The 26,057-nt window shown below is 33.7% G+C and overlaps 2 protein-coding genes across 2 annotated transcripts; both read right to left on the bottom strand.

Moving 5' to 3' along the window:
• Nucleotides 1-96: 96 nt before the first annotated feature.
• On the bottom strand, nt 97-873 carry LOC133318329 (uncharacterized). Its single transcript, XM_061520318.1, has 2 exons — nt 725-873; nt 97-591 (listed from the first exon to the last, which is right to left on the bottom strand). The coding sequence occupies exon 2, from the start codon at nt 583-585 to the stop codon at nt 211-213; it is 375 nt and encodes a 124-aa protein (XP_061376302.1). The 5' UTR covers nt 586-591; nt 725-873; the 3' UTR covers nt 97-210.
• Nucleotides 874-16,634: 15,761 nt separating this feature from the next.
• Nucleotides 16,635-19,978, bottom strand: LOC133318340 (B3 domain-containing transcription factor VRN1-like). Its single transcript, XM_061520330.1, has 4 exons — nt 19,763-19,978; nt 17,765-18,443; nt 17,472-17,671; nt 16,635-17,204 (listed from the first exon to the last, which is right to left on the bottom strand). The coding sequence occupies exons 1-4, from the start codon at nt 19,820-19,822 to the stop codon at nt 16,848-16,850; spliced, it is 1,296 nt and encodes a 431-aa protein (XP_061376314.1). The 5' UTR covers nt 19,823-19,978; the 3' UTR covers nt 16,635-16,847.
• Nucleotides 19,979-26,057: the final 6,079 nt, after the last annotated feature.

The raw sequence follows: 26,057 nt of genomic DNA, 5'->3' as shown, positions 1-26,057 counted from the left end.
TAAACATAGATCCCACCGATTTTTTAAATCAAAAGTAAGACATCATTATGTACAATTCTTTCTCTTCAAATAAAATTTCATATGGTAGCATTCACATACCCAAAAAAAATTTAGTTCCACATCATATCAAGAATTAAAGAAAGATACAACTTGTTTTCTGACAAGGATATATATAGATATATGAATCAACTGACGAAGTTTGTGAAATTCTCACTCAGCTTCTTCCGCAGTTGCTTCAACTCGAAGAAGAACAAATCCTACTGCAACCCCAACAAGAACAAGTCCATTCATGATGGCTGCAATCTGGAAAATCTCACCTGCAGCATTGCATGTTGAAGATGCAGCCCCTCCACCTCTTCCCTTACCCTTTGATGGATATTTCAAGGAACTCACAACCTTTGCAAATGATTGTTCAGTGCACACAGGAATACCTAATGATGTCACATTGTTCTGAGCCTTCAACCCACCAAAAGAATTAAGCCCTCTAATAAAGTGCACATTACTCTTCCTACTCCTTGAGCTGCCAACATTGGAGCTTCCCACAACAGTGATTGTAGATGGAGTTGTTGCTGGGGCTGTGGCCATTATTTTCTGAAATGAGAAGATATAATAGAAAAAAAAAAATGAAGAATTAGACACACTTGATGCTACAGAAGATTGCTTGAATAAACAAGGAAAAGTTATGCAAGTGAAATAATATTGGTGTTAAGTGTTATGAGTAAACCTTTTTCTATATCCTCTGATGTGGTTCTTGAAGTACTGAGGTTACAGGTGGGAAGTGACTTTGTATTTGGATCAAGAGAAACAAAAGGATAAGGTAGCAATGATAATGGATGGTTGACAAGAAAAATATGATAGCTTGTTGATTATGTGGCGCACAACTTTACTTAGATGCTAGCCAAGAAAATAATTGGAAGCCCCCTCATCTTTCTAGTTAAAGTTCACTCATTTGAACCATCTTCATTCACTCATTCAATTAATTTTATTTTATCCCCTAGATCTCCTTAAAATACTTGTTTGTCTAACATCAAATTGTTTTAATAATTAGAGTTTTAAGAGTTGAACATGTGGCTAATTGCATGAGAAAATCAGTGACCAAATTACTTGGATTTTCTTTTCTCAACTTTTTTATTTGGCTGATTTTCCAACCCTACATATAGTATCATCAGAGTACCATATCATTACATTTTTTTTTTTAAGCTAAGAACAAAATAAATTGTGATTGTGAGTGAATTAAAGCAAATATCTTATTTAATTGTGAGTATTGTTCGGGTGAAGGGCGAAAATTATTGTTATACCTTGTGTGACGCTGTATTCATTGTGTCCCATGTTTTTTATTTGTTTGTTTTGGGCCTTGCCCAAATAAATTTGGGTCCAATTTGTTACCTTGTGTAATGTTCTCTTCTCAAAGTTCATGCAAAAAGTATTTTTATTTTTATTTTTGAAAAAAAAACTGCATAAAAAAATAAAAATGGAAAATATAGAAAATAAGTTCCGATTGAAATGTCATAATGAATGGGGATTCAGAGTGTGTTAATTCTTATTAGAAAAATTGCCATTGACTCTAATTTTTAAAGTATAAAAACAGATTGGGGTGGACTTTTGATAACTAATTTTTAAGGTAATGCATCCTTATCATCAAAAAAATTTATCACTTTTACCATCAATTGAATTATTATTGACTTTTTTCAATCTAACGGTTATAATTTATTGAAAATTAATAATATTTATTATGTCACACTTATTAATTAATTATTAATTTTCAATAAATTATAATCGTTAGATTGACGAAAAATCAACGGTGATTAAATTAGTTGTAAGAATAGTAAACTTTTTTTATGATAACTATATCTTGCCCCTAATAATAAAACCCCAAAAGTACTTTAAAACCTTTTATACTTTAAAAATTGGGGCAGAATATACTTATCACAATTTTTTTTACCATTCTTATAATCAATTTAATCACAGTTGATTTTCGTTAATCTAACGATTATAATTTATTGAAAATTAATAATTAATTAATAAGTGTGACACAATAAATGTTATTAATTCTTAATAAATTATAATTATTAAATTGACGAAAATCAATAATGTTTCAATTGATTGTAAAAATGATAAATTTTTTTAGAGTTCACTAATGAGAAATACACAAGTATTCACCCGAATCATTAAGCAAGTCAATTCAAAACTCTAATTCTATCTTTAAAGTTTAAAGTATGACTAAAAAATGCGAGAGTGAAATATTGATTTTTAATTTTTGTGATTCATAGCTAGCCTATTCAATTAGGTCTCCAAATTAATTTTTAGAAGGACATTTTGATTTTTGTAGTTCATTAATTGGTTAAATATAATTAACTAAATTGTTTTTAGTATTGATAACTAAAGAACTTTTATAGTGATAAAGCAATTTCAAAATGATTAATCAATTGTTAGTGATTAAACAAACAATTTATATTATTTATAAATTAATTTCAAATGATTTGCTTCGATTTGATTTCGGGTTTGTTTTATTTTCCCACCCGTATTTTTACTTAACTAGTTTTACAATAATTACTTTGGGACATGAATCAGAGGTGTCTTCGCTACTTCATATTATTCCAAATTTCTTACAAATTTTGCATCTGTTTGTGGTGCCTTCGGAACACGACATCTTGCAACATAAACAAAGGGTAATTTTTTCCCGAAAAACGAGGTTAAAGTATATCATTTGCCACTTGAAATTTCCCGCAATAGCAAATATTGATTGCACAAGTGAAAATTCCATCACTAAAAAGCACAAAATCTAGGAAAAAGGAACATCTATAAAAGCAAAAAGGCATATTGTCAAGACAATAAGAGATACCAAAGCTGAAAAGCACATGAACAATATGGTGTGATAAGAAGTGAAACTGGAAAATGTTTTTGGTGCTAAGCGAGTACCACCGAAGAGTCGCACATTATTTATTAAATATGGTAAAAAAGTAATTTATTTACATTATTTTTATAATTATTTTCACCCCTACTTTAATTTTTTTCCTTTTTCACAAGGGAACTAGTATTCTCGTAGATTAAAAATATACTCGAAAAATTGATATAAAAATTGATGAAATGAATTCCTTTTTTGGTGTTTGTTATGGGCCCATTAAAGTGGTAAGTCCAACCAGAGGCAATCTAAGATATGAATTGATATTAACAAAGGATAAATATTCATCAAGGATACTAATCCTAATATGACAATATAGCAAACAGGCATAGGCCCTCATCAGAGGTACCAAAGGCCCATCCACATTACCCACATGTAACCTCTATAAATACAAGGTAAACACTAAAGGTACGATACACTCTCTTTCTTACTGTTATGTTGTCACTGTGCGCACACACACACATCATTGGCTAACGCCATTACAATATTCTGTGTATAGTGATCTGCTTGACTCAAGGGTATCTCATTCATAGATACCTTGGAGAGGGCACTAGATCCAAGATCGACATACCAGCCTACTGGGCTGGACATCTCTGTCTTAAGGACAGAACATTGGCGTCGTCTGTGGGAAACTTCGTCTTGGAGTTTGAGTTCCCATCAATCTGACAAAGGATGGCAATCAAGACAAATAGCAGTAGCCAGCAACTACCCCAAAACCAGAACCAACCGCTGGATCCAGTCCTGGAGGAGGTAAATCAGCCTTAGAACCAGATCGAAAACAACTTGGATTATGACCATGTCAAGGTCGAGGACGATCTCTCAGACACCGCGTCTACTCCAGCGCGTCGAGATAGAGGGGCAGAGGCGAACATGGCTCCAATATGAAATAATCCTTCCCAGCATCCAGGGGATCTTGCTGCGCGTATTGCTCAATCGGTCGATTCGGATACTCGGTTGGCTAATAATGCATTCGCTGCGATCATGGAACGAATCGCAGAATTGGAAAGTCGTAATAACCTGCAACGACAGCAGGATTTTCGGGCAATACGGGATGAAAATAACAGGAGAATGCGAGACCTGGAGCAGCGCTTACCACAGCTGACTGGACCAGGAGCAACAGAAGTTGGAGGCCAACCAGCCAATTGCTGAGAAGGAGCTCGGAACCTAGTTCTACCAAACCGGGTTCCCCATGTAGAAAGTCATGAAAGGCCCAACCCCGTGAACGCAGCGAACCCGAACCAGGGAAACCAGGCTACTGATGGCCAGAATGCTCAAAACCATTAGGCACGAGCTAACGGCCAGGAGGACCGGGTTAGGACTCATCCTGACTAGAATGCTCAAAACATCCGAGGACGAGTGGAACCCGGCAGATACAAAAGGAAATATAGCAGGGGGCAGTATAACAACAACCTGTTTATTAGGGAGATTTTGAACGCACCTTTCTCTGAGGATTTCGATTCGGCACGACTGCCGAAGTATGATGGGAGTCAAGACCCACAGGTCCACATTGACGTTTTCGATACGGACATGTACATCCGAGGCATAGACGAGCCTCTCATATCTCGGATATTTGCCATAACCCTGACTGGGGCTGCGCAGGCATGGTTCTCTACCTTACCTACCAACTCCATTGGGTCTTTTGAGGAATTCAGAGAGAAGTTCCTCTTAAACTTTGCGACAAGAAAAAAACATCTGAAGTCCGAGTTCTCACTTGGGAAGATACGCCAACAACCTGGAGAAACCCTTCAAGGATATCTCAATCGATTCAAGGATGTCGCATTGCAGGTACCGGGATTGCAAGAAAACGTCCACGTGCATCTCATTGTGTCCGGCTTGGACGGTGCATCCAGGTTTGCCAAGTCAGTCTATAAAGACCCAGTGAAGACATTGGAGGAGTTCAGAACCCGTTCGAAGAAATACCTTGAACTCGAATAGATGGAGATTGCAAATGCACAACCCGAAGAGGGTAAGAGAAATAGCCCGCGAAGGAGAAGTCCGGTCTTGAAGGGAAAAGAACGACTTGACAATAAGAAAAAAGATCCTAGGGCTAGGATTTTTTGAGGAATATGATTCACCAAAGAAACTGGTATTCTTCTCCTTCTCAACTAGTTGCAGAATACACAAGGAGGTTAAACTTTGATTTTGGAAATTATGTAAAACTGAATTGTAATTAATCTAAAAAATAATTGGAAAAAAGTGTATCATTTTAAATGACACACCTTATATCCTTTCACTCCCACAAAGAGGTGGAACCTACACCTTTACAACTTTTCTCTCTCCCATGATTTATCTCTTTCTTTCACTTAAAATAACACAACTTTATGTCCTTAAAATGATACACACTTTCTCCAAAAATATGTTCTTAACGGTGAAATAGATTTGGTGGTGCCTGGTGACCATTCCATTATATTAATTCTCCTACCTTACAGGTCTTAGGCAGAGAGTTTTGTGGTTACTCTTTATTTTGTTCTTACATAGACCTTTATGGAAGTCATTCTATGTTACCAAGTAATTTATATATGCTTATATTATACAGAGTTTTGCAAAGTTTTACACGAATAGCACGCAAAATAGGGATCAAAACGGTAATTGACAACAAAATTAAAAAAATGGTTCAAAATAAAAAAAAATAATTAAAAAAATAATTAAAAAAAATATGGGTCGACACGAACACGAATACCTCAACACAAACACGACACGAATTTTCGTGTTGTGTCGCGGGTCGACCCACGTGTCATAACCTATATTGACACCCCTAGATGCAAAGGTAAAATTGGCATATTGGAAGGGTAACAAATTTAGGTATTCCATAAGTTTCACAATAGCCATAGATATCTTTAGCATCTTATCTCTAGTGTTGCTTCTAAAGTGCTTTTAGAGTTGGAGGAAGAGTTCTTGACCAGTATAGAAGTTCTCTCACACATGATGTAGTGGAGGATTTAATTTGCACTAAAGATCAGTGGTTGTATGGAGTCATTGGTATTGTTTTTGTCTTCTTCATGGTTGTGGATGATCTTTTGGCTATAGAATTTTCTCCTCTAACTATTTTTAATACTTGTTTTATAGTAGATAGCTAAACTATACATGTGGATGATTTGGCTGAAGACATAATGGAGGATTGTGTGGTGGAGAAATCAAGAAATGGACCTGGTTCATAAACTAGTGTAGTTGTTTAATATAATTTATGATCAATTTAGAATCTCCATTGTATAATTTTATTTTGATGAGTTTGTACTTTGAACTAGCCATGAGGTTGATGATATTTGTAATATTCTAAGTTGGATTATTTATGAGGTTATCGATAACTTATGATAACTTAGTCGGAATTTGGTGACTTCGGTGATTGTTGTTTTTTCATTTTAAGTGCTTGTCCATTTTACACTTTAGATGCATAGGAATTATTTGTTTTTTTTTGTACATTCCAGATTTTTATGTTGTTTTTTTTTTTTTAAATAAATTCCTATATTGGAGCGGGTTGTGTCCGAGTTTAAGTTTTTTACACATGAATGTATATGTGTCGTGTTCGGTTGGTAGGTTTTGTGTTCGTGTCAAATCTATGTTGTGTCATGTCAACATGTATTGCCACTAGGCATAACTTTGTTGTTCGGGTACCATTTTCCGCCTCAAGGTTGTTAGGAATGTGACTTCCATACTCAAGAGGGGGGATGAATTAAGCATCACAAGATTTTCGCAAAAATCCCCCTTCTTGTTTCTAAATTAACATTTTATAGAAACTCTGACATATATATGATAAACTTATAAATATATTCAAGCAATCAATAATACACAATCTACCATAATGATATAATCTATTCTAGTACATAAATAATATCAAACAAGCAATTAAAGTGCTAGAAATAAAGAATTTAGATAATTACAAACACAATATATCCTGGTTCGGTCACCACTACTTGTGACCTACGTCCAGACTGAAGTCGCTTGATCAAATCTTTCACTATCTATCAGGTTTCGCGGGTGCTTAACAAACCGCTACAACCTTCAAGCTTCTGGGGTGCTTGGAAACCTTATAACCTCCAAGTTTACAGGTACTTGGAAACCTTACAATTCTCTCCAAATTTACTTAGGTATTTGGCTACTCTTCAAATATAATGGGTGTCACAACCTTTTAACTGAAGAATACAAAAAAGAGTGTTTGAAAATAAATATACACTCTCAATATGTGGATAATATAAGTTGAGGCTCTATGGGAATATGATTTATGACCAAATAAACTCAAGATCAAATATGTGTTATGCAAGTCAATGCTCAAATGAAATCTATGTAGAATTGCTCAAATAATGATATAATCTCGTCTCTTAAGGTTTGGAACCGTTCTAAATGAATTTATAGACTTTTCCAATAAAAACTAGCCGTTTATAGTCATTATATGCTTTCTAGACAGGTAATATCCGAATATATGTTGAGGTATATCCAGATATGAATATCCGGATATATCAAGACAACATGAATATTGTTTCATATTTTAGTCATAATATATATTATTCTTATTAAATTGATTTGATCTTGGTCTTTTTAGAAAGATAAAAGAAAGATCTATGACTTTTATGAAGAACATAAGACCCAAACCCATCATATTTCATATGAAAAATTATCCGGAAGATAGAAATCAAATTATGCAGCTAGATAGAAACATTGTTTCGTATTTTGGGCATAGCTTAAGTTATTCTTGTTGGATTGATGTGATCTTGGTTTCTTTGAAAAGATAAAAAGATCTACAACTACTATGCAAACACAAGATCCAAATCCATCATATTTGATATGAAAAATAGTCTGAAAGATAGCAAGCAAATTATACAGCAAATTTTAAATTCAAATGTATTCTAACTTGCTTCCAACCACTTTTTATGAAAGATCTTGACTTAATAAATATGCTTTGAAGTTATAAAACATGTCAATGATCTTTTCTATGAGTTTTTTTAAATTTCTTTCAAGTATATAAAGGGTTATGGATTATGCGATTTGAAAAACATGTTTAATCTTACTTGTACACCCGAGATAAAGCTTTTCGCGCATATAACCAGTTGACAACAAAATATTATTAAAACATAATATTATTAAACATGTTTGATAAAGTTTTAATCTTACTTGTACAACAAAACATGTTTAATCTTACTTGTACATTCGAGATAAATTTATTTCAACAAAATATTTTGACAACAAAACTTTATCAAACATGTTTAATCTTACTTGTACACCCGAGATAAATTTATTACATAATCAGTTGACTTATCATATATCTTTTTTTGCGCCTTGTACACCCGAGATAAAGTTTTATTCCAAATGAATGTTATGCCCTAAATGCTACCCAATTATAATCATAAGAGAAAAGTGATGACGATGAACAAACCATACAAAATCTTTCATAACCTCTAAAAATATCATATAGTGCAAAAAGAAAAGAATGATTGAGAAGCATGCTAGCCGTCCATATATGGCTAGGGTCCTTGATGAAACACTTGCTCAAGAAATATTTGATGTCCTCACTTAGTCCAATAGGTATCTCCGGTGCTTCTTCAAGCAACACAAGCCTATACATCATCTCCTTTGTAGTTGGAAGGTTCCTCCATGCAATTAACCTAGTGATCATTTCAATCACTATACATCCGGAAGATCATATATCCAACGATGTTTCAGTCTTACCCATAGTTGATTTTTGTGACATGTATAATGGTGTCCTCGAAACCTGAACTTCAAATTGTCAACATTGATAGTCTCTTCTTTAGTCTTGGACTATCCAGAATCAGCAATCTTCAGTTGATATTTTGCATCATTCTCTGGTGAAGAATGTTATCTGGATTGAAATAACAATGAATAACTCGTGCTTGATTAATGCGATTTAGTCCTTTGTAAAGTATACGGGTGTAGACTCTTCTTCACACTCCAAGAGAGACCCTTCCTAATTAAATTTTGGACAGAGCCGTAAGACGCAAGCTCCATGAAGATATTTTAGATGAATTGATCTTCCTCTATAGTGAATTGGCTATAGCATGGAAGGATTCATCACAACCAATGAATGATCTCATTATTTTTTTCTTTTTTCTCCAATGAACCTATTGAGTAATGCATTGAACTCTTCACATCCATGAAATTTCCTTTTCAATATTCTAAGTTCTACCATTTAGCCATGATTTTTTTTCCTTCTTCCTAACTCTTTAGATGTGTTGCAAGAAACAAAATAACATGGCTTATATATAGTTTAAATCTAATTCAATAGAGATATAACAGAAGTTAAGTTGAAATTACCTCTTCTAATTTGCCCAATCTTTGGTAAAGCATATATACAGTTTGCTCCTAAATCCTAATTCAATAAAGATATTGCAAGAATCATTATAATAATTAGGGGATATTGCAAGAAAAATGACAATAATCAGGTATCTAAAAGCATATCTACAACTTGTGACTTGAATTCTATTCAAAATATCTTTAATTTATATACTTCAGTAATCTTTGTTTCATTGATGCATGCTTTGGCAAAAAAGTTATTAATTTGTTTTGAATAATGCAAATTCATTTTCAATATCTGTTTGGTAATGATCAGACCAGTCCAATATGGATTAGGCTAAATCATACACGGTTGAAAGATGAAGACTTTGGGCTATATGCAACACTTCGTGGGCTTGAGACGTTCACTATGTATGTGAAGGTTGAAGCATTCTTCTGGCGCACTGGGAATGAATGGGGGGGTACCTGCAAAGACATTATGACGCTGAAGTCAGTTTCAATGCTAGGTTTATGCTATATTTAATGGGAATCAGATCATCATACATGGGTTTGTACCCTTCATATGTATAGCAAGTTTTATGCCGCCTTTGGTAGGCGGCATGCCTTCTTGTTGGTTGGTATGGGTTGCAGACTTGTCTGTCTTGGCTGGTGCCTTGCTGGCTATAAGTCTATATATTTGCTTGTCTTCTTAGAGTGGTGGCAAGCTAGAGCTGTCTTACGTGCATTGGTCTTTATATGTGGTGGGTCTTAGCCTGTAACAGAGTTGTTCCTTAACCTTTAAGTTATATAAGCCAACTTAGCATGATCTGTGTAATGCCTACATCTCGCGTTATGAGGCAATTGCGCTTCTTGGGCCTTTTTTGCGCCTTGGACCTCGTGGGTCTATATAATTATCCAGATCAATTTTCCCCTAGCTCGCAACTTTGTGCTTGTAAGTATAAGATGCGAGATATTGAAGTTTTTATTTCATCGTTTCTTTGTTTGATACTTCTATCCTTTTCTGCGCTAAATACATTCTGCGTTTAATGATAGCTATTGTTTGCAAATACCATTATTAACCTACCGCTAATAAACGATTGATAAGACTTTAACTGTCAGAAACATTGAATGCTACCAAAATTACGTGGAGGTTTTAATTGTCAACGTAAACTTTAATCTTTTACCTTCTTCACACGTGCCTCTTTCTTGCCATTTCAAATGACGATTTTACCCAAATATCCCTTGGTGACTTTTCGTATTTGTACTGCTCGTATTTTGTGGAAGGAAAACGTTCGATCAAACGAGAATACTCTTCCCATTACTTTCGCCGAGTATGTTTCGCCATTGTCTTAACTTTGGATTTCCTTCAGTGACACGTCCTACTTCAACCTTCCCACCGAAAGTATAAATCTCAGGTATATACCTTCTTCTTCTCTTCATCTTTGTGAAATTTGTTTAATCCTCCTCGAATCTGTTGAATTTCATCAGATTTTTTCACAGCGATCCATTTTTCCTTGCTTAGTTACTTAGTTTCTCTTAGGGTATGTCTAACGGACGTTAAGGGTGTGCATGAAAACCATTCTATTCTCTAGCACTGTTTTTGAAAAGAAACAATTCTTTTCTATTTCTGTTCCTTGGAACAGTTTCTAAGAAAAATAATGTGTTTGATAACATGTTCTATTTTTATTCCGAGAATGAGAATTGCGTTTGATAACACAATAAATAATATAATAAAAAATAATTTCTATTGAATATAAAATTTTTTTGGATCATCACTTTCCTTTCCATATGGTGTTGTTGTGGTGGTGGTGACAGCGGTGGTGGCAGTGACGTGGTGATGATAGTGGTGGTGGTGGTTGTGACGGCAGTGGCTGTGGCCATGGCGTTGGTAATGGTGGCGGCGGCGGCGGTAGTGGTGGGGATGGTGGTTGGTGGCATTGGTGGCGGCGACAATGGTAGCAGTGGCATGGTGGTGGTGGTTGTGATGGCATCATGGAGATGGTGGTGGTAGTGGCAGTGCCTGCAGCGGTGAAGGTGGTGGTAGTTGACAATGGTGGTGGTGGCGGTAGTAGTGGCGGGGGTGGTGTAATGGTGGCGATGATGATGGTGGTGACGGTAGTGGTGGTTGGTGGCGGCGGCAGCGGCGGTGGTGGCTACAACAATGATAGTGGTGGTTGGTGTGCTGGTGATGGTAGCAGTGGCGTTGTGGTGGTGGTAGTGGTGGTGGAGGTGACTGTAGTGGCTGCGACAATGGTGATGGGGATGGTGGTTGGTGGCATTGGTGGCGACGACAATGGTGGCGGTGGCATGATAGTGGTGGTTGTGATGGCATCATGGAGGTGGTGGTTGTGATGGCATCATGGAGATGGTGGTGGTGGTGGCAGTGGCTGCGGTGGTGGCGGTAGGTGACAGTGGTGGTGGTGATGATGGTGGCGGTGGTGGTAGTGGCGGGGTAGTGTAATGGTGGCGATGGTGGTGGTGGTGACGGTAGTGGCTGTGACGATGGTGGTGGTTGGTGGCGGCGGCGGTGGTGGCTGCAGCAATGATAGTGGTGGTTGGTGTGGTGGTGATGGTAGCGGTGGCGTGGTGATGATAGACTGTAGTTATAATGCAAAAAATGCGGAATTATGCAGAAAAAAGAAAAAAATTAAAATTTAAAACTAAAAAATAAAAAATTGAAAAACATAAATAATTAATAAATAATTAAAATTTTTTTAAAAAATAAATTTAAAAAATAAAATTTAAAAAATAAAAAGAATTATAAATACTGAATTAAACGAAATCAAAAAAATGAAAAAATAAAATATACGAAATTTTAAAAAAAATTAAAAAAAATATGCAGAAAATGTTTTTGCAATATGTTTAAAGTACAGAAAATTAAAACGTCCAATCTATAAGGTAATTAGTTATTTCTAATGTTGAAGGATCTGATCCCCGGCAACGATGCCAAAAACTTGTTGCGACTCGGCAAGTGCACCGGTCGTAAAGTAATAAAGTGTACCGGAGTACGAGATCGTTCCCACGAGGATCGGATTTTCAAGCACTAGTTCGCTAATCGCGTCTTAGTTGGACAATCAAAAGTAAGATTTTAGAGAATTGTAACTGAAGAACTTAAAATTAAAACAAGTAATAACATTCAACTAAGAAAATTCAGAATTAAAAAGATAATTGAAAGATGATGATTGATTAAGAATGTAAAGCAAGCGTAGTTAAGGTTTCGACTTCCCTCAATCTCCTCAATATGTTATGAATTAAACTGTCAAAAATATGTTCTTAATATATTGCCAATCAACTATTTCTAAGTTAATCAGGACTCAATTCCTTGTTACCCTAAATCTATGTGATCTTAGAAGAACCCTAGTTCCCCGGTTATTCCCCAAGAAAACATGCATTAAGATCAAGAATTCCAAGATTGCACAATTACTCTATGTCTATCCCTAGATCACAAGGATTGTGATAAATTTATCCAATCAGGGTTCATGCACCAACATCCCTATTGTCATACAATTCCCCAAAATCATTCTATAAGGAGCAAACTCATAGAAAACATTAAAAACAGATAAATTTATTCAATTATAAAAAGAAAAGAATTCAGAGACAATTTAATTCATAAACATAAAGATTCAATTGGGTTCCATCTACCCCTAACTACATAAAAGTCTAGCCTAGCATACTGAATTCAAAAATAATAGTAAAGAAAAGAGAACCCCAAGCCTCCATTGGTGTGATGTTGACTTGTTTCCTCAGTGTTCCAGCGCTCCGCAACAGGATTCCTCCTTCATGTCTCTATGTAATTCTCTGGACTTGTGAATTGGTTGACCTTGAGCTCCCCATTTATAACCTTTGAAGCCATATCTTTTAATTCTTCATCAAATCTCCCCATGAATCTCTATCAACTCCCAATTAAATATTGATTTGTTTCTGTTTTTATTTAAGATCCTGCATATTGGGCTTCAAATCTTTGTTATGATTCCTTTATCACTTCTTAGCATCAAATCTTGTGGATTTACCTTCAGAATAAGCAAGATATGAAAACATTAGCTAAATTTTCAAATCTTTATGGTTTTATCATATAACACCTTGAATTCCATGCAATCTACCATATAATTCTTGTAGAATTTAGCATAAAAACATGGTAAACCAAGGGTTTATCAGCGATTCATCAAAACACTTCCTTATGATGTACAACTACGATTTCTTAACCCTCGAAGCGTGCCTTCCTTTTTCTCCCTTCGTAATTAAATTACTTGAGCATATTCAAGTGGCACCATCTCAACTTCATCCCAATGCTTGGGGATTTATCAGAGTTTATGAGATGGTCTGTAAGGCTTACAACTTGGTCCAGTCGCCAGAATCCTTCTTGTGTTTGTTTAGTGTGTTTGGTTCACGCAAAAGTTGGGTATCTTTTAGAGGAAATGCAAATTATAAGTTTTGTGAAGTGTATCCAAGGAGGGTGCACAACTGGACCATAGATTTCTTCGAGATTTATCCTGCGAGAGATTGTCATCCATTTTTCCTAAGTGAGGAGGACAATTCTCCTCTATTTCCCCTGTATTGGACCAGATATCCCTCGGAAGAGCATAAGCTGAATATTTCTTTTTCGGATTTAAACGATTATGAACGGAAGACAATCAACACTTTGCGTAATATTGCATGAGAGGCATCAGATACAGGATTATTGAGTGCCTTTACCATTCTGAATGAGTACACAGAAGAAGATGTTAAAGTCTTCTTGGGTAAATGCTCCATTGATTTATTGCATACTTAGGTATTTTATCTGTATGCACTTTTGACTGTTGATCTAATATATGCTTTTGTTATGTGCCAGATAGCACAATGTCTTCCAGCTAAAACAGCTAGAGGCTCTGGCTGCAAGGAGAGAAAAGGGTGGCTCAAGCCCTACTAGTGCCAATCTGCCTACAACAGACACATGCGCTTCTCCCTCAGGAGTACAATCAAGCCATGGCACAACACACCTTACTTCACCTGGTCCTCAAACTGTAAAATCGATATCTACTTCTCCTAAGGAAAAGAAAAAAAAAAGAGGTAGCCCAAATAACAAGGGGTAAGAAAAGAAAAGTCGAAGAGTCCATCTTTTCCTGTCAAGATTCAACATATTAGGGAGGTGACTGGGGCACTAAGGAATGTCTATATGCCAAAGGGAAAGAAATTGGTCCCTTGATTGAGAATGCTGAAGAGGGTGAATAGGATAGGGAAGTGGCGAAACTGAACATAGCGAACCAGTGTTTGATGTCGCTAGCAGGTATTTATATTATCTCACTTGATTTGCGTAAGATTTCTTTCTTAAGAAAGCGTATCTGCTAACCCCCTCCTCTTTTTTGACAGGTACGTTTCCTTCCTTAAATCGCGCATTATGACTCTGCGAGATGAAAAGACCAACATGATTTCTGAATTCGAACAAGCCAAGAAGGTGGCTGAAGATGAAAAAAACAATATATCTAATGAACTGAAAGAGTTGAAGGCCAACAATGCCACGCTAAAAATGCAAAAAATAGGCATTTCAAACCTAGTGAAGGATTTAGTGACAAACATTGGTTCCTTGGAAGAAGAAAAGACTAATCTGAGTTCTGAAGTGGCGAGATACCATGAACTCTTTGAAAATGAGGTTGTTGGTACTTATGAAAGTATCATCGAGCATGTACTCCTTTTCAATCCTACTGAGAAGCTAGAGAACGTGCATTATCTTCATTTCGTGAAGAATGGTCAATTGATGAAGATGAATGAGAATCGGGAAGAAGAGTTGGTGGAACTAGTGAGCACAATGGATACTGAGAAACCAACTCCACCAGTTGTTCCAGAAAATGTAACGGATATCCAGACTGATGCAGCGGATGGGCCTCGTGACATGTCAATTCAAACGATTTAGGATCATCTTCTTCTTTTCTTTCTGTGTTGTATTAATGGTGGAATCACCAAAACAATTTGCAAGAGCGTTTTGTAAACATGGTATGTTCCGTGTAAATCATAACTATTTTTGTTAACTTTTTGCTGGATAATTTGCATCTTCTGATATTTGTAATTGTCTTCAATCCTTGTTGTTTCTTCATGTTTTGCACCAAGTCTTTAATTCTTCTCCATATTTTGCGTGATGGAAATCGTAGGCTTTTTCCTTCCTTGTTTGCATAACGGAAGTTTTAACCAGTTAAGATTTTACCTTCCTCTTTTTTGTATAATGAAAGTTTTAACCAGTTACGATTTTACCTTCCTTTTTATTCTGCGCATTGGAAGTTTTAGTCACTTAAGGTTTTACCTTACTTTTTATTCTGCGCAATGGAAGTTTTAACCAGTTAAGGCTTTACCTTCCTCTTTCCTTGCATAATGAAAGTTTTAACTAGTTAAGGTTTTACCTTCTTTTTTATTCCGCGCATTGGAAATTTTAACCAGTTAAGGCTTTACCTTTCTTTTTATTTTGCACATTGAAAGTTTTAATTAGTTAAGGTTTTACCTTCCTCTTTTCCTGCATAATAAAAGTTTTAACCAGTTAAGGTTTTACCTTCCTCTTTATTTTGCGCATTGGAAGTTTTAACCAGTTAAAGCTTTACCTTCCTTTTTATTCTGCACATTGGAAGTTTTAACCAGTTAAGATTTTACCTTCCTCTTTTCCTACATAATCGAAGTTTTAACCAGTTAAGATTTTACCTTCCTCTCTCTTGCCTGTATTGCACAATGGAAATTTTAACCAGTTAAGGCTTTACCTTCCTTCTTAATTTGCATGCGATGATTTACGTGTCTAGAACTTATAATTCAGAGCTTGACAAACCCATAATCTTTATTTTTAATACTTATTTTATAGTAGATAATGAACTCTAATCAAGAAATGAACGAGGTTCATAAACTAGTGCACTTGTTTAATGAAATTTGAGATCAATTAACATCTTTACTATATTATTTTATTTTGATGAATTTGTACTTTGTACTCAACCATAAGTTTTATGATATTTATAATATTCCCATTTGAATTATTATAATGTTGTTGACAATTTATATTGTTATTTGAAATTTTGATAACTTTGGTAAATGTTCTTTTTTCATTTTAAGTGATAGTCCATTTAAATTTTTTAGAGTTTTATGTTTATCATGTAACATAACACAACTTCACTTTCCTACACACACATTAAAGAGGTGGAATCCACATGTTTTTCTTTCTCTTTCATCATTCCACTTTCTCTCTCCCTTTTATTGTGTGTGTTGAAAACAAAACTTAAAAAAACCCAAATTTTTATGATGTTTTTAATTTAATCTTTTAAAAAATAAATTCCTAATTTTTTTTGTGTCATGTTAACTTGCGACATGCATCAAATCATGTTTGAGTTCGAGTTTTTGACAATTCAACAAATACATGTCATGGATCGGTTGATTTCTTATTGTCAAACTTAACTGCCACCCTAGAAGCACACAATAGATGAGTCGTGACATTCATGTAGGGAAGCTACAAACAAATGTAACTTCAATAATCAAAAAGTTGAACCCAATATAAACATAAACAGCAATAGCACATGCATTTCGATTCAGTTTCTGATTAACTAGATTGAACAATCTATTTACAACCCAAGTCAAAAAACAAAAAAAACATCTGTATCAAAACTACTATAACTAAGTTCAAATGTTTATGGACATGGAAAGCATCAAAGTTCCAAATAAAGAAAATAGATGAATAACATATCACCCAGAAAGCAAGAGCTACTAGACACAGTTTGGGCTATCAAATTCTAACCGATTTGGTTGTACTGACACGATGCTGCAAGTGAGGATTCAGCAGTTTAGAATGGCTCACATTTTGGCTCTGCTGCATAGGAGGGTTCAACAACCCTGTATCCTCAGTTACACGAAATACTGTAACATGCAACACTACATCCTTCATTCTAAGTAGCTCAAACACACAAACATCACCTTCCCCCAAATTGTTCTCCAGTGTAAATTCAAACCATCCCTGGCTTAACTTTGCTCGACCTCCTTTATAAAGGCAGCGAACCGACCACTGTCTCCCGTCAGAGATTTGAAGTTTAATGAACCCCGAAACCCCATTCAAATTCTTTTCTGCAAAGCAGGATGGCAAATACTGGAAAACAGAAACACAAGTTCAATATGTAAGATGACACATCGAAGAAGAATAAAGATAAACCATCACTCCCTATAAAGCCTCAAGTAATGAGGATAGGGATAAGAGCAATCCCTGTATGCAGTCTTATCCTTGCATATTTGCAAAAAGACTGTTTCCCGGATTTGAACTTGTGATCTTTTAGTTACAAAGGAGCAACTTTGCCACTGCTCCAGACTTGCCCTTTTAAGAATAAAGATAAACATCGATTTGAATTCAACATGTCACCATTATGCATCCCCTATATAAATAGGAGGGTCGAAGGACAACTCGACAAAATGGATTGGGTGGTTCAAATGCTTTTGCTGCATTAATTGCCCTTTCTCTTTCTTCCGCTGTCACGGTTCTTTTTCTTGCAGATGCACTTTCATAAAATCTATAGCGCATTTCTGCTTCCTCCTCATGTTCTGCAGAGGGTTCCTCGCCATCTAGAGTTCCATAAAATGTATTGATGAGAAAATTCATTGTTTAGATAACCAGATCATAGAAAGAAAACCGGGTTAAGATTTAAAAGAGCTTACCAGGATCTGATTTTCGCTTCCTTCTTACAGTTTTATTAACCCCTTCCTCATTAGAATAACGCAATTTCAATTCTTCAGTAGACCTTTTAAACTCAACAGCATTAAACTGAACACCTATGTCTCTGGTTGATTGAATGTCTTGGGAATTGGCACCCTTTGAAGAAAAAGCACTTGCACTATCTCCCCAGTTTACGCGATTGAGTTTAGACCCACCATTAAACAAATTCTGCAATGATGGAGTATGACTCTTCCCAGGGGTCAGTTGATCTACAGATCCAGCAAAAGCCTTGTTTTGCAATCCACCAGAAGTAAGGCGCGAAGATGACGAATCCAAGAATTCAAAGGAGTCTACATCTTCCATTTCGTCAAAAATATGATGATAATTTGCAAAGTAATGCCCTTCATTACGGCTTCTCATGGATGTTTGATAATTTATCTCGGAAGTACTCAAATTAAAAATATGAACAATGAAAGATGAATTTCCTTCATACATGAATACCAACAAGTATCCAACGCCTACGGAGTAGCGTTGAATAAATTCTTGCCACCCATCAAGGAAGCAAAATCTGTTGTCTACCTTTTTTAATCCTACACGCCAGACACTACCATCAGGAACAGTGAGGGTAGTAATCGTAGAAAGTTCACCCCCATATTTCCTCATAAAATAATCTGGAATCCTCTGCAATTCAAAATACATTAGGTTACAAATATTAGTACATTCTTGCAATAAAAGACTGAAGATGGAGATTCCACCAATTTTATGATAATGTTATTAACTATAAGAACTAAAAATTTAATGATGACGAGAATAAAAGGCATGTCATGCAATTCCGTCACTTGAAAATACCCCACTGCCCCCACCATCATGAAGAATGGCGGTTCCTCCCTCCCTCCCTTGAGAATAAAAGGCATGTCATGCAAGAATCTGAAACTACACCAGTGAAACTTCTAATATAATTGCCGCAAACAAATATCTTAGGTTCACTTAAAAGTGGTTCCTCCCTCCCTTCTCCTGTGCCTTGCAAATACTTAAAAATATCTTCAAAACACAATTGCATAGGTATAGTATTAAAACCAATTTGAGTGGATATGGGGAAAAAAAAAATCTTTTCACCTCACCATATATTTCTTTCCTTTCTCCTAGATCAAGTGACGAGGAAAATTTCTAGTGTCCATTAAGAAATTAGAACTCTAAAGCAACGAACCAACTTAGTTATACGTATGAAATATATGACCTCTCAAAATTTCCTTCATGTTAAACCTCATTTCTTCCCCTAAAGAACTCAAGTATGAAACAGCTATATAGATGTAAATAGCCAACTAGTTCTCCAAATTCCAGAGAGCAATACACTCAAGAGCATAAATTTTATCATGAAAACAATCTGACAGCACATATTCAATTTCTTTGCCACATGTTATGTTCTGATTTGAGTATTACTCTGAGAGTAGGTTAAGAATTTCTCCTCCAACAGACTCTAATTTCAACCAAACAACTAACAAAGCAACTTTAGGTGAGATTGTTCAATTAGGAAGTTGGAGCCAAAGAAAACTGCAACGCTTATATATAATGTATGCACACTGTTAAAAGAAAGACATGAACAAACCAACCCACTTTAATTCTAAGACTGATATTCAGTTCAGCCACCATGGTACCTCTTTTGAAGAAACCATAAAACCTTGACATTCAAAGGATATTGTCCTTTATCAACAATCTCAAGAGAACATCCAAGAACACCCCACTTACCCCATCCAACCCAAAAATTGGTGTTCAGAATCAGAGGGTTGAAAAAAATAAAATAATCCAAACGTGGTGAAAAGGGGTATCAGGGTTTGTAAGTAAAGGTGGTGGGGAAGAAGTGGAAAAGACCCAGAAAGCATTTCACTGCCACCTTCACAAACCCAATAAAATCCAATCCAAAAATCAAGATCATAACCAATTCCAAACAAAAAGAAAGAAAGAAATTCAATGGGTGAAAAAGGAAAGAGAAATTTAAGTACCAGTTGCCTGGATTGAAGAGTGGAAGGCAGAATAAGCTTGTGGAAACAAGGGCGTGCCATTCAGTGAGTGTTTGGGGAACCAGAAAAGACGAATTTTCAAAGCATTTTTGAGGACCCTTTGATTGAAAGTTGAAAACTTTGGAGGGATTTTGCTTGGTTACTCAGATCTACTTCTTCTTCACCTTCTTCTCCACCCTTCTCTGCTTTTGAGTCAAACAAGGATTTTTAAACCTTTAAAAAACCCCCACCTTGACCTAATTAAAAGCTAACGAGTCCATGACTCGGTTGAGTTACCTCAATCCCTTTTTCCGTTATTATTTTTAACAATAGCAACTAAGTATATTGGATTAGGATTTAAAAAAAAAAAAATTTGTACAGATTTTAAATGACATTTTAGAATTGGAGAGACTTTATAAAAAATTTTAAAAGACTTTTTTTACAATCAAGATTTCATAAGATTGAATTTTAAAGAATTTTAATATAATTCATAAGATTTGAAAGGACAATATGAATTTATAAGATTTTAAAAAATCATATGAATTTTTAACAAACATTCAAAATTACAAGAGTCAGTACAAAAAGAAAACTTATATTTATCACCTATTTTTGTTTACAATATTTTACTACCATATTTTAACCTCGTTGATTTTTGTCAATCAACAGTTATCATTCATTGCAAATTAAATATTAATTAATAAGTTTGATTTGCGAAAATAATAACCATTGATTGACGAAAATCAACAGTTAAGATATGGTTGTAAAAGGTTGCAGACAAAAATAGGTTGTAAATATAATTTTCCATAAAAAAATAACAAAGAAATACAATGAAATTAATAAAAAAATAAAACCAAATATAATTTTCTCAATCAGTAAAACATAATGGGGAAGGATATACTTACCACAAAAAAAGTTTGCAACTTTTACAACTACCTTAATCACCATTGATTTTCGTCAATCTAACGGTTATAATTTATTGGAAATTATTAGGTCGTATTTATTAATTCCCAATAAATTATAACTGTTAGATTGAAGGAAATCAATGGTGATTAAGTTGTTTATAAAGGTGGTAAAACTTTTTGGTGGTAAGTATATCGTGCCCCAAACATTAATATAATTTTTAACAAACATTCAAAATTACTAAACAACAGTTTTTCACATATCTAATGGGTTGAAAATCATCTTCTTCATTTGGTATCAAAGCTATGTATATATGATTATAAGACCCAATTTTTTTAATTATAAAAATAATTCTAAATTTGCATAGAACCTAAAGTTCATGATAAAATTTCGTTTGGAATTTTTTGCAATTGATCTTAAAAACCTTGAGGTTTTTGGAATTTTCAAACCATATATCATATGCATATTTTCATTGATATTAAGAAAATTTTGGGTTTAATTACATGAAAGTTTAGAAAATTTCTCAAATTTTTTTCAATCGATACATTGAAATTTTAAATTGCTTTGGGGCTTATGAGAAACAAGCTTTTAGTTATCTATTGACACAAAAATTGTTTGAAATCATTTCCTATAGTGAAGGAATTTCGTTCATGAATGTATTATTACGAAATATAGAGTTCATATTATGAAAGTTTCAATCTTTCTTTAAATTGATATTGTTTCATTGATGTAAAACGAAAATAATACGAAAGTTTCCCTGTCATTTTTTTACTGTTTTATGTTGTTTTTAATACAAAAAGCACATTTTTGTGCCAAGAAAAATCGCAACCCATAGCTTGAAAAATCACTTTTTAAACATCCAAAATTTCTCAAAAATATGTTATTTTAAGATAGATTATATTAATATCTCGTTGGTTTGTTGTTTCTGGGTTATTTTGTGATGAAAATCGCTCAAAAATATGCAATTTTTTTTTTAAGTTTTGACAAAGCTCTCATGGCGGAACCCAATTTCGAACAGTCAACCTACCAAAGGAAGAAGAAAACACTGCAATAGAAGAATCTCAAGAAATCCTAGGGGTTGGAGTGAGATTGTGAGAGAGGCATCTTATTTATATTTTTTACTAAAAAGTGTCACGAAATCCACACTAATAGAAAATCCATTAAAATCGTCGGATTTTTGAATACCACAAGATTGTGATTCCATTGTTTAAAATCCTGATTGAATACCAACGGATTTGGACGGATTCTAAAATAATCCTTTAAAATGCTAAGCGAATACCAACGGATTTTTTTGTCCAAAAACAATCCATTAAAATTCTTTGAAATCTCAATCCAATACACCCCCCCTAAATGTAGGATATTGTAACAATCAATTAAGGTTATTACCAATCAATTTCACCGTTAGATCAATTATATTGATTCAACAGTTATATTTATTTTCATCTTTGTATGATTAAATATGGAGAATCATAACCATACAAAAATGAAAATAAATATAACAGTTGGATCAACATAATTGATCTAACGGTGACATTGATTGGTAGTAATATTAGTAATAATCCTAATTGGTTGTTATAATATCCTACCCCACTTACTAATTATCAAATCACTAAAAATCCAGTATTTCTTTATATAAATAAATATGATGACGGTTATCCTTACTATTATTTTAAATTTACTATTCTTATTATCTGATTAGTTACCCATTATCATTGGATCAATTTAAAATCAACACTTGAAAAATAGAAAAAAATTAATTGCCCTTAATTTCAAATTGATCTAAAGGCAACCAATCAGATAATAAAAGTAATAAGCTTAAAATAATAATAAGTATAACCATTTCTAATAAATATATGAATTTTGTTATTTAGAGATCATATTTTATTGATTTAATAATTCAAAAATTCACATTTTACTAGTCTTGTCCTCAACCCTCACATTAGATGAAATTTGAAAATGCTAAAAAAAGAAAAAAGAAGGCTAAAGCAATGCCATTTCATCCCAAAACTCGACATTTTCCGTTTATAGAGTTATAAAATGGATGAAGGGATGTAATTTATGTATAATTGAGCTTGAATGTCAGAGAGATAGGCTAAAAAACCTTAAAATGGTACCCAAATTCCTTTAGGGAGGGTTTGGTTGAGGAAATTTTTTTTGAATACTAGGGAAATGTAACTAATAGGAAAATGGTTGAAAAGTGAGTTTGGTAGGAAAATGTAAAAAAAATTGTTTGGCTGGAAAAATTTTACCGGAAAAATTTGGTAAATATTATAAAGTCTATGTTTGGTTTGAGTTAAAATATTGATAGGAAAATGAGGTGAAATTACCAAAATACCCCTTATTTTTAAATATTTTGAATCTCATCCTGCGGTGTCTATGTTTGATTGTGTGAAGAGTACTCTCATTCAGTGTCATAAATTTATCAGAAATTGCCACATCTTTTTAGACTATTCAAACCTCTAGAAATTGCCTCTGTGTTCATCGCACTCGGCTTCCGGTTATGGTGAAGGATTAAGGTAACTTTATAAAATGGTAATTTTGATAGTTATGGTGCCAATTCTTTTTCATTTACCTAGCTTTTGTGAAATACCACCTTGGAAGTGAGATTTGAATACCATGCATTTTATCAAATTTTGCAAACAATTATCAATGGCTAGGCAAATCACCTAGCTAGAAAAAAAATTTAATACCATGTATCAAAGATGGACAATTCCAAATGCCAATCTCATATGCCTAGGTAAATTGCAAGAAAGCTGCTACCAAACACAACCTATAAAAAAATAGAACCTAAAGCTGTTTTATCCCCACATCTTCCTTCTTTAGATGTATATATGTGCGGGGGCAAAGCAGATTTCAACCTTATCAAGTAATGTCAATCATAATGATAGTTTATTTTAAAACATATTTAAAACGCCAATCATAATCTCATGCAATTTTTAACAGGATTGTTGACTTGGGATGGAAAATGATCATAATCTTAAGCAATTTTTAAATCTTACACAAGTTTGAAGATTTGAGCTAAACATTATTTAAACTTCCATGAGGTGTTTATTTCAAATTTTAAAACCTGTTTGAGAAGTTAAAATTGCACCCGACAATCATGTGATGATTTTTTTCATTTATGTTAGCAATGCCATTATGTTAAATAGTCAAAGTGAATATAATTTAAATTTTTTGAGTGATTACAAGTGGTTGAAGTAAATCATAATAGTGAAATTTGTTCGGAATTCTGGTGAATAATAAAGTCTTGCATCGAAAAAGAATGAATTAAATACAAAATCTGTAATTAAAAAACTCATAAGCTCAATATTTTAAGATTTTGAATTAAAATATATAATTAAATTCACGTATTGTAGGTTATTGATTATACTAGTCTCCCATACTTTAGGCCCCACTGCTGCATAACAAAATTGATATTAAATAAAGATATTGGTTGGTAAAATATACTTTCCTCTAAATAGTGATCTAGACTAGAGTTCATTGTAATGTTTTAATGGAAAAAATATTTGTGGTGATAAATAGAATTCATATCTTCACAACAACCAAGATTACTTTTACCTCAGAAATTTTGCATGCGATAAAAATAAATGAAAAAGCCAACAGTTTTTTTATTTGTAAGTTCATTGAATCAAAAATATTATGTTGCACTTTCTACTTGTATTTTGTGGTGATATAATTTTTTCCATTTTAAGAAAACGAAGTGCATGTTTGCATTACATTTTCATCTCCATTTCTCAGTGTTTAAGGCAACTTTTGAAGGAAGCAAATTCCGTCTTCTTGTGGTCCGCGTCCGGTTAATTGATCAAAATTCAAAACAAAACGGTCCTTAAACTGATTTAATTTCAATGGTATCATAATTTAGAAAGTGAGGAAATTATTCTAGATACCGAGGAAAGTGAAGGTGAATTTTCAAAAAGATCATGTTTGGTATCATAATTTAAAAAATTTACCCGGAAAAGTAATTTACTTAAGAATCCGTTTTGAGTGTAAATTGTAAATAAAAATTCCATCTAAGAGAGTGGTATTTTTGGATTCTTGAGAAAATAAAAAAAAATAGGTGAAAAAGAGGAAACTTATCCAATATTCTTGATATTATTTTTTACCTGTCAAACAATTTTTTTGGTAACATTTTTGAAAAATTCACATTTCCATTATATTCTCAAGAATCATGATTCTCGGATAAAAAAAAAAATTTCTCTACCAAACGTCACTTGAGGAGTAATCAATAATGTTTATTTTATTTTAGATTAAAGACTTCTCACATTACCTCATTACATTAGAAGAATTTCTTCTCCTATACATACATTAACACATACAGCAAACATATGGGTTTCACTAATTTTTATTTTCCTTTCCTTGGATCCACATATTTGTTGTGTGTGTAGAAAAAAATATTCTTCTTACGTAACATGAAAAGTTTTTAACCCATTTTATAAATATTAATTGAATTATTTTCAAAATGATGAATACTTATAGAATTTAAGAGGTCATACTCATAAACATGTTAATCGCATACATACACAGAGGCGGACCTAGCGGGTAGGGGTGGGCCCCCTGAAACTTGAAGGAAAAAAAAATTATATATGCTAAAGTTTGTTGTTTACTTGCTGATGTTGTTTAGGATAGTTGTTGGGAAAAATAAATATTATGTTGTAAGAAAAAATTTTAAGTCACGTTACAGAGACAATCAATTGTAGAATTTATTATTTTTAAAATAAAAAAAAAGTAAAAGAATTGATAAACTTATTTTTGTCTTTTTGTATAAAATAATTCAATAATTTTATTAAGTTCTTCCTTGTAGGCATTTTTACATCCTTAGCGTGATCATTCTTTCAAGCTTTTTTTATATTAGATCTATATTATATTGTAAGTACTTTTATTTATCATAATAATATTTTTCATTTTCGTTCTCCCTTGTATAAATTCCTGGGTCAGCCGGTGTATATACAATAGATTTGTGAGCTATAAAGAGTATTTAGTTACTCTATGAGCATTATGGTGTAGAGGTCAGAAAGAGAAAGAACAAATAAAGAAGAGTTTAACTTTTATGCAGTTAATGCAGAAAAATTATCTGCGGTATACTATATATTACGGGTAGTACATAATGTAACTTTTGAAATCTAAACAAAGATATAGTTCATTTCAAAAACTACACTATGTATTACCCATAGTACATAGTGTACTGCAAATAACTTTTCTGCATTAAATGCAGAAATGTTTTTCCCAATAAAGAATATTCACTAAATAATGAACAAAGCATCAAATACCAATGATAAACGAATAAAGAATATCCACTAGATGAATTTTCACAAATCTGTCACATTACAAAATTCCAGTGGAATGGTAACACCTAGAGAAAGCAAAACAAACCACAAAAATGAACGTTTCTGTACACAAT

This window comes from Gastrolobium bilobum, unplaced genomic scaffold (genome assembly GCF_033153095.1).
Source record: "Gastrolobium bilobum isolate Gb01-03AN ecotype WA unplaced genomic scaffold, APGP_CSIRO_Gbil_v1 utg3828, whole genome shotgun sequence".
Lineage (NCBI taxonomy): Eukaryota > Viridiplantae > Streptophyta > Magnoliopsida > Fabales > Fabaceae > Gastrolobium > Gastrolobium bilobum.
The sequence above is the reverse complement of the archived record's forward strand: the minus strand, read 5'-3'. Positions and strand labels throughout refer to the sequence as shown.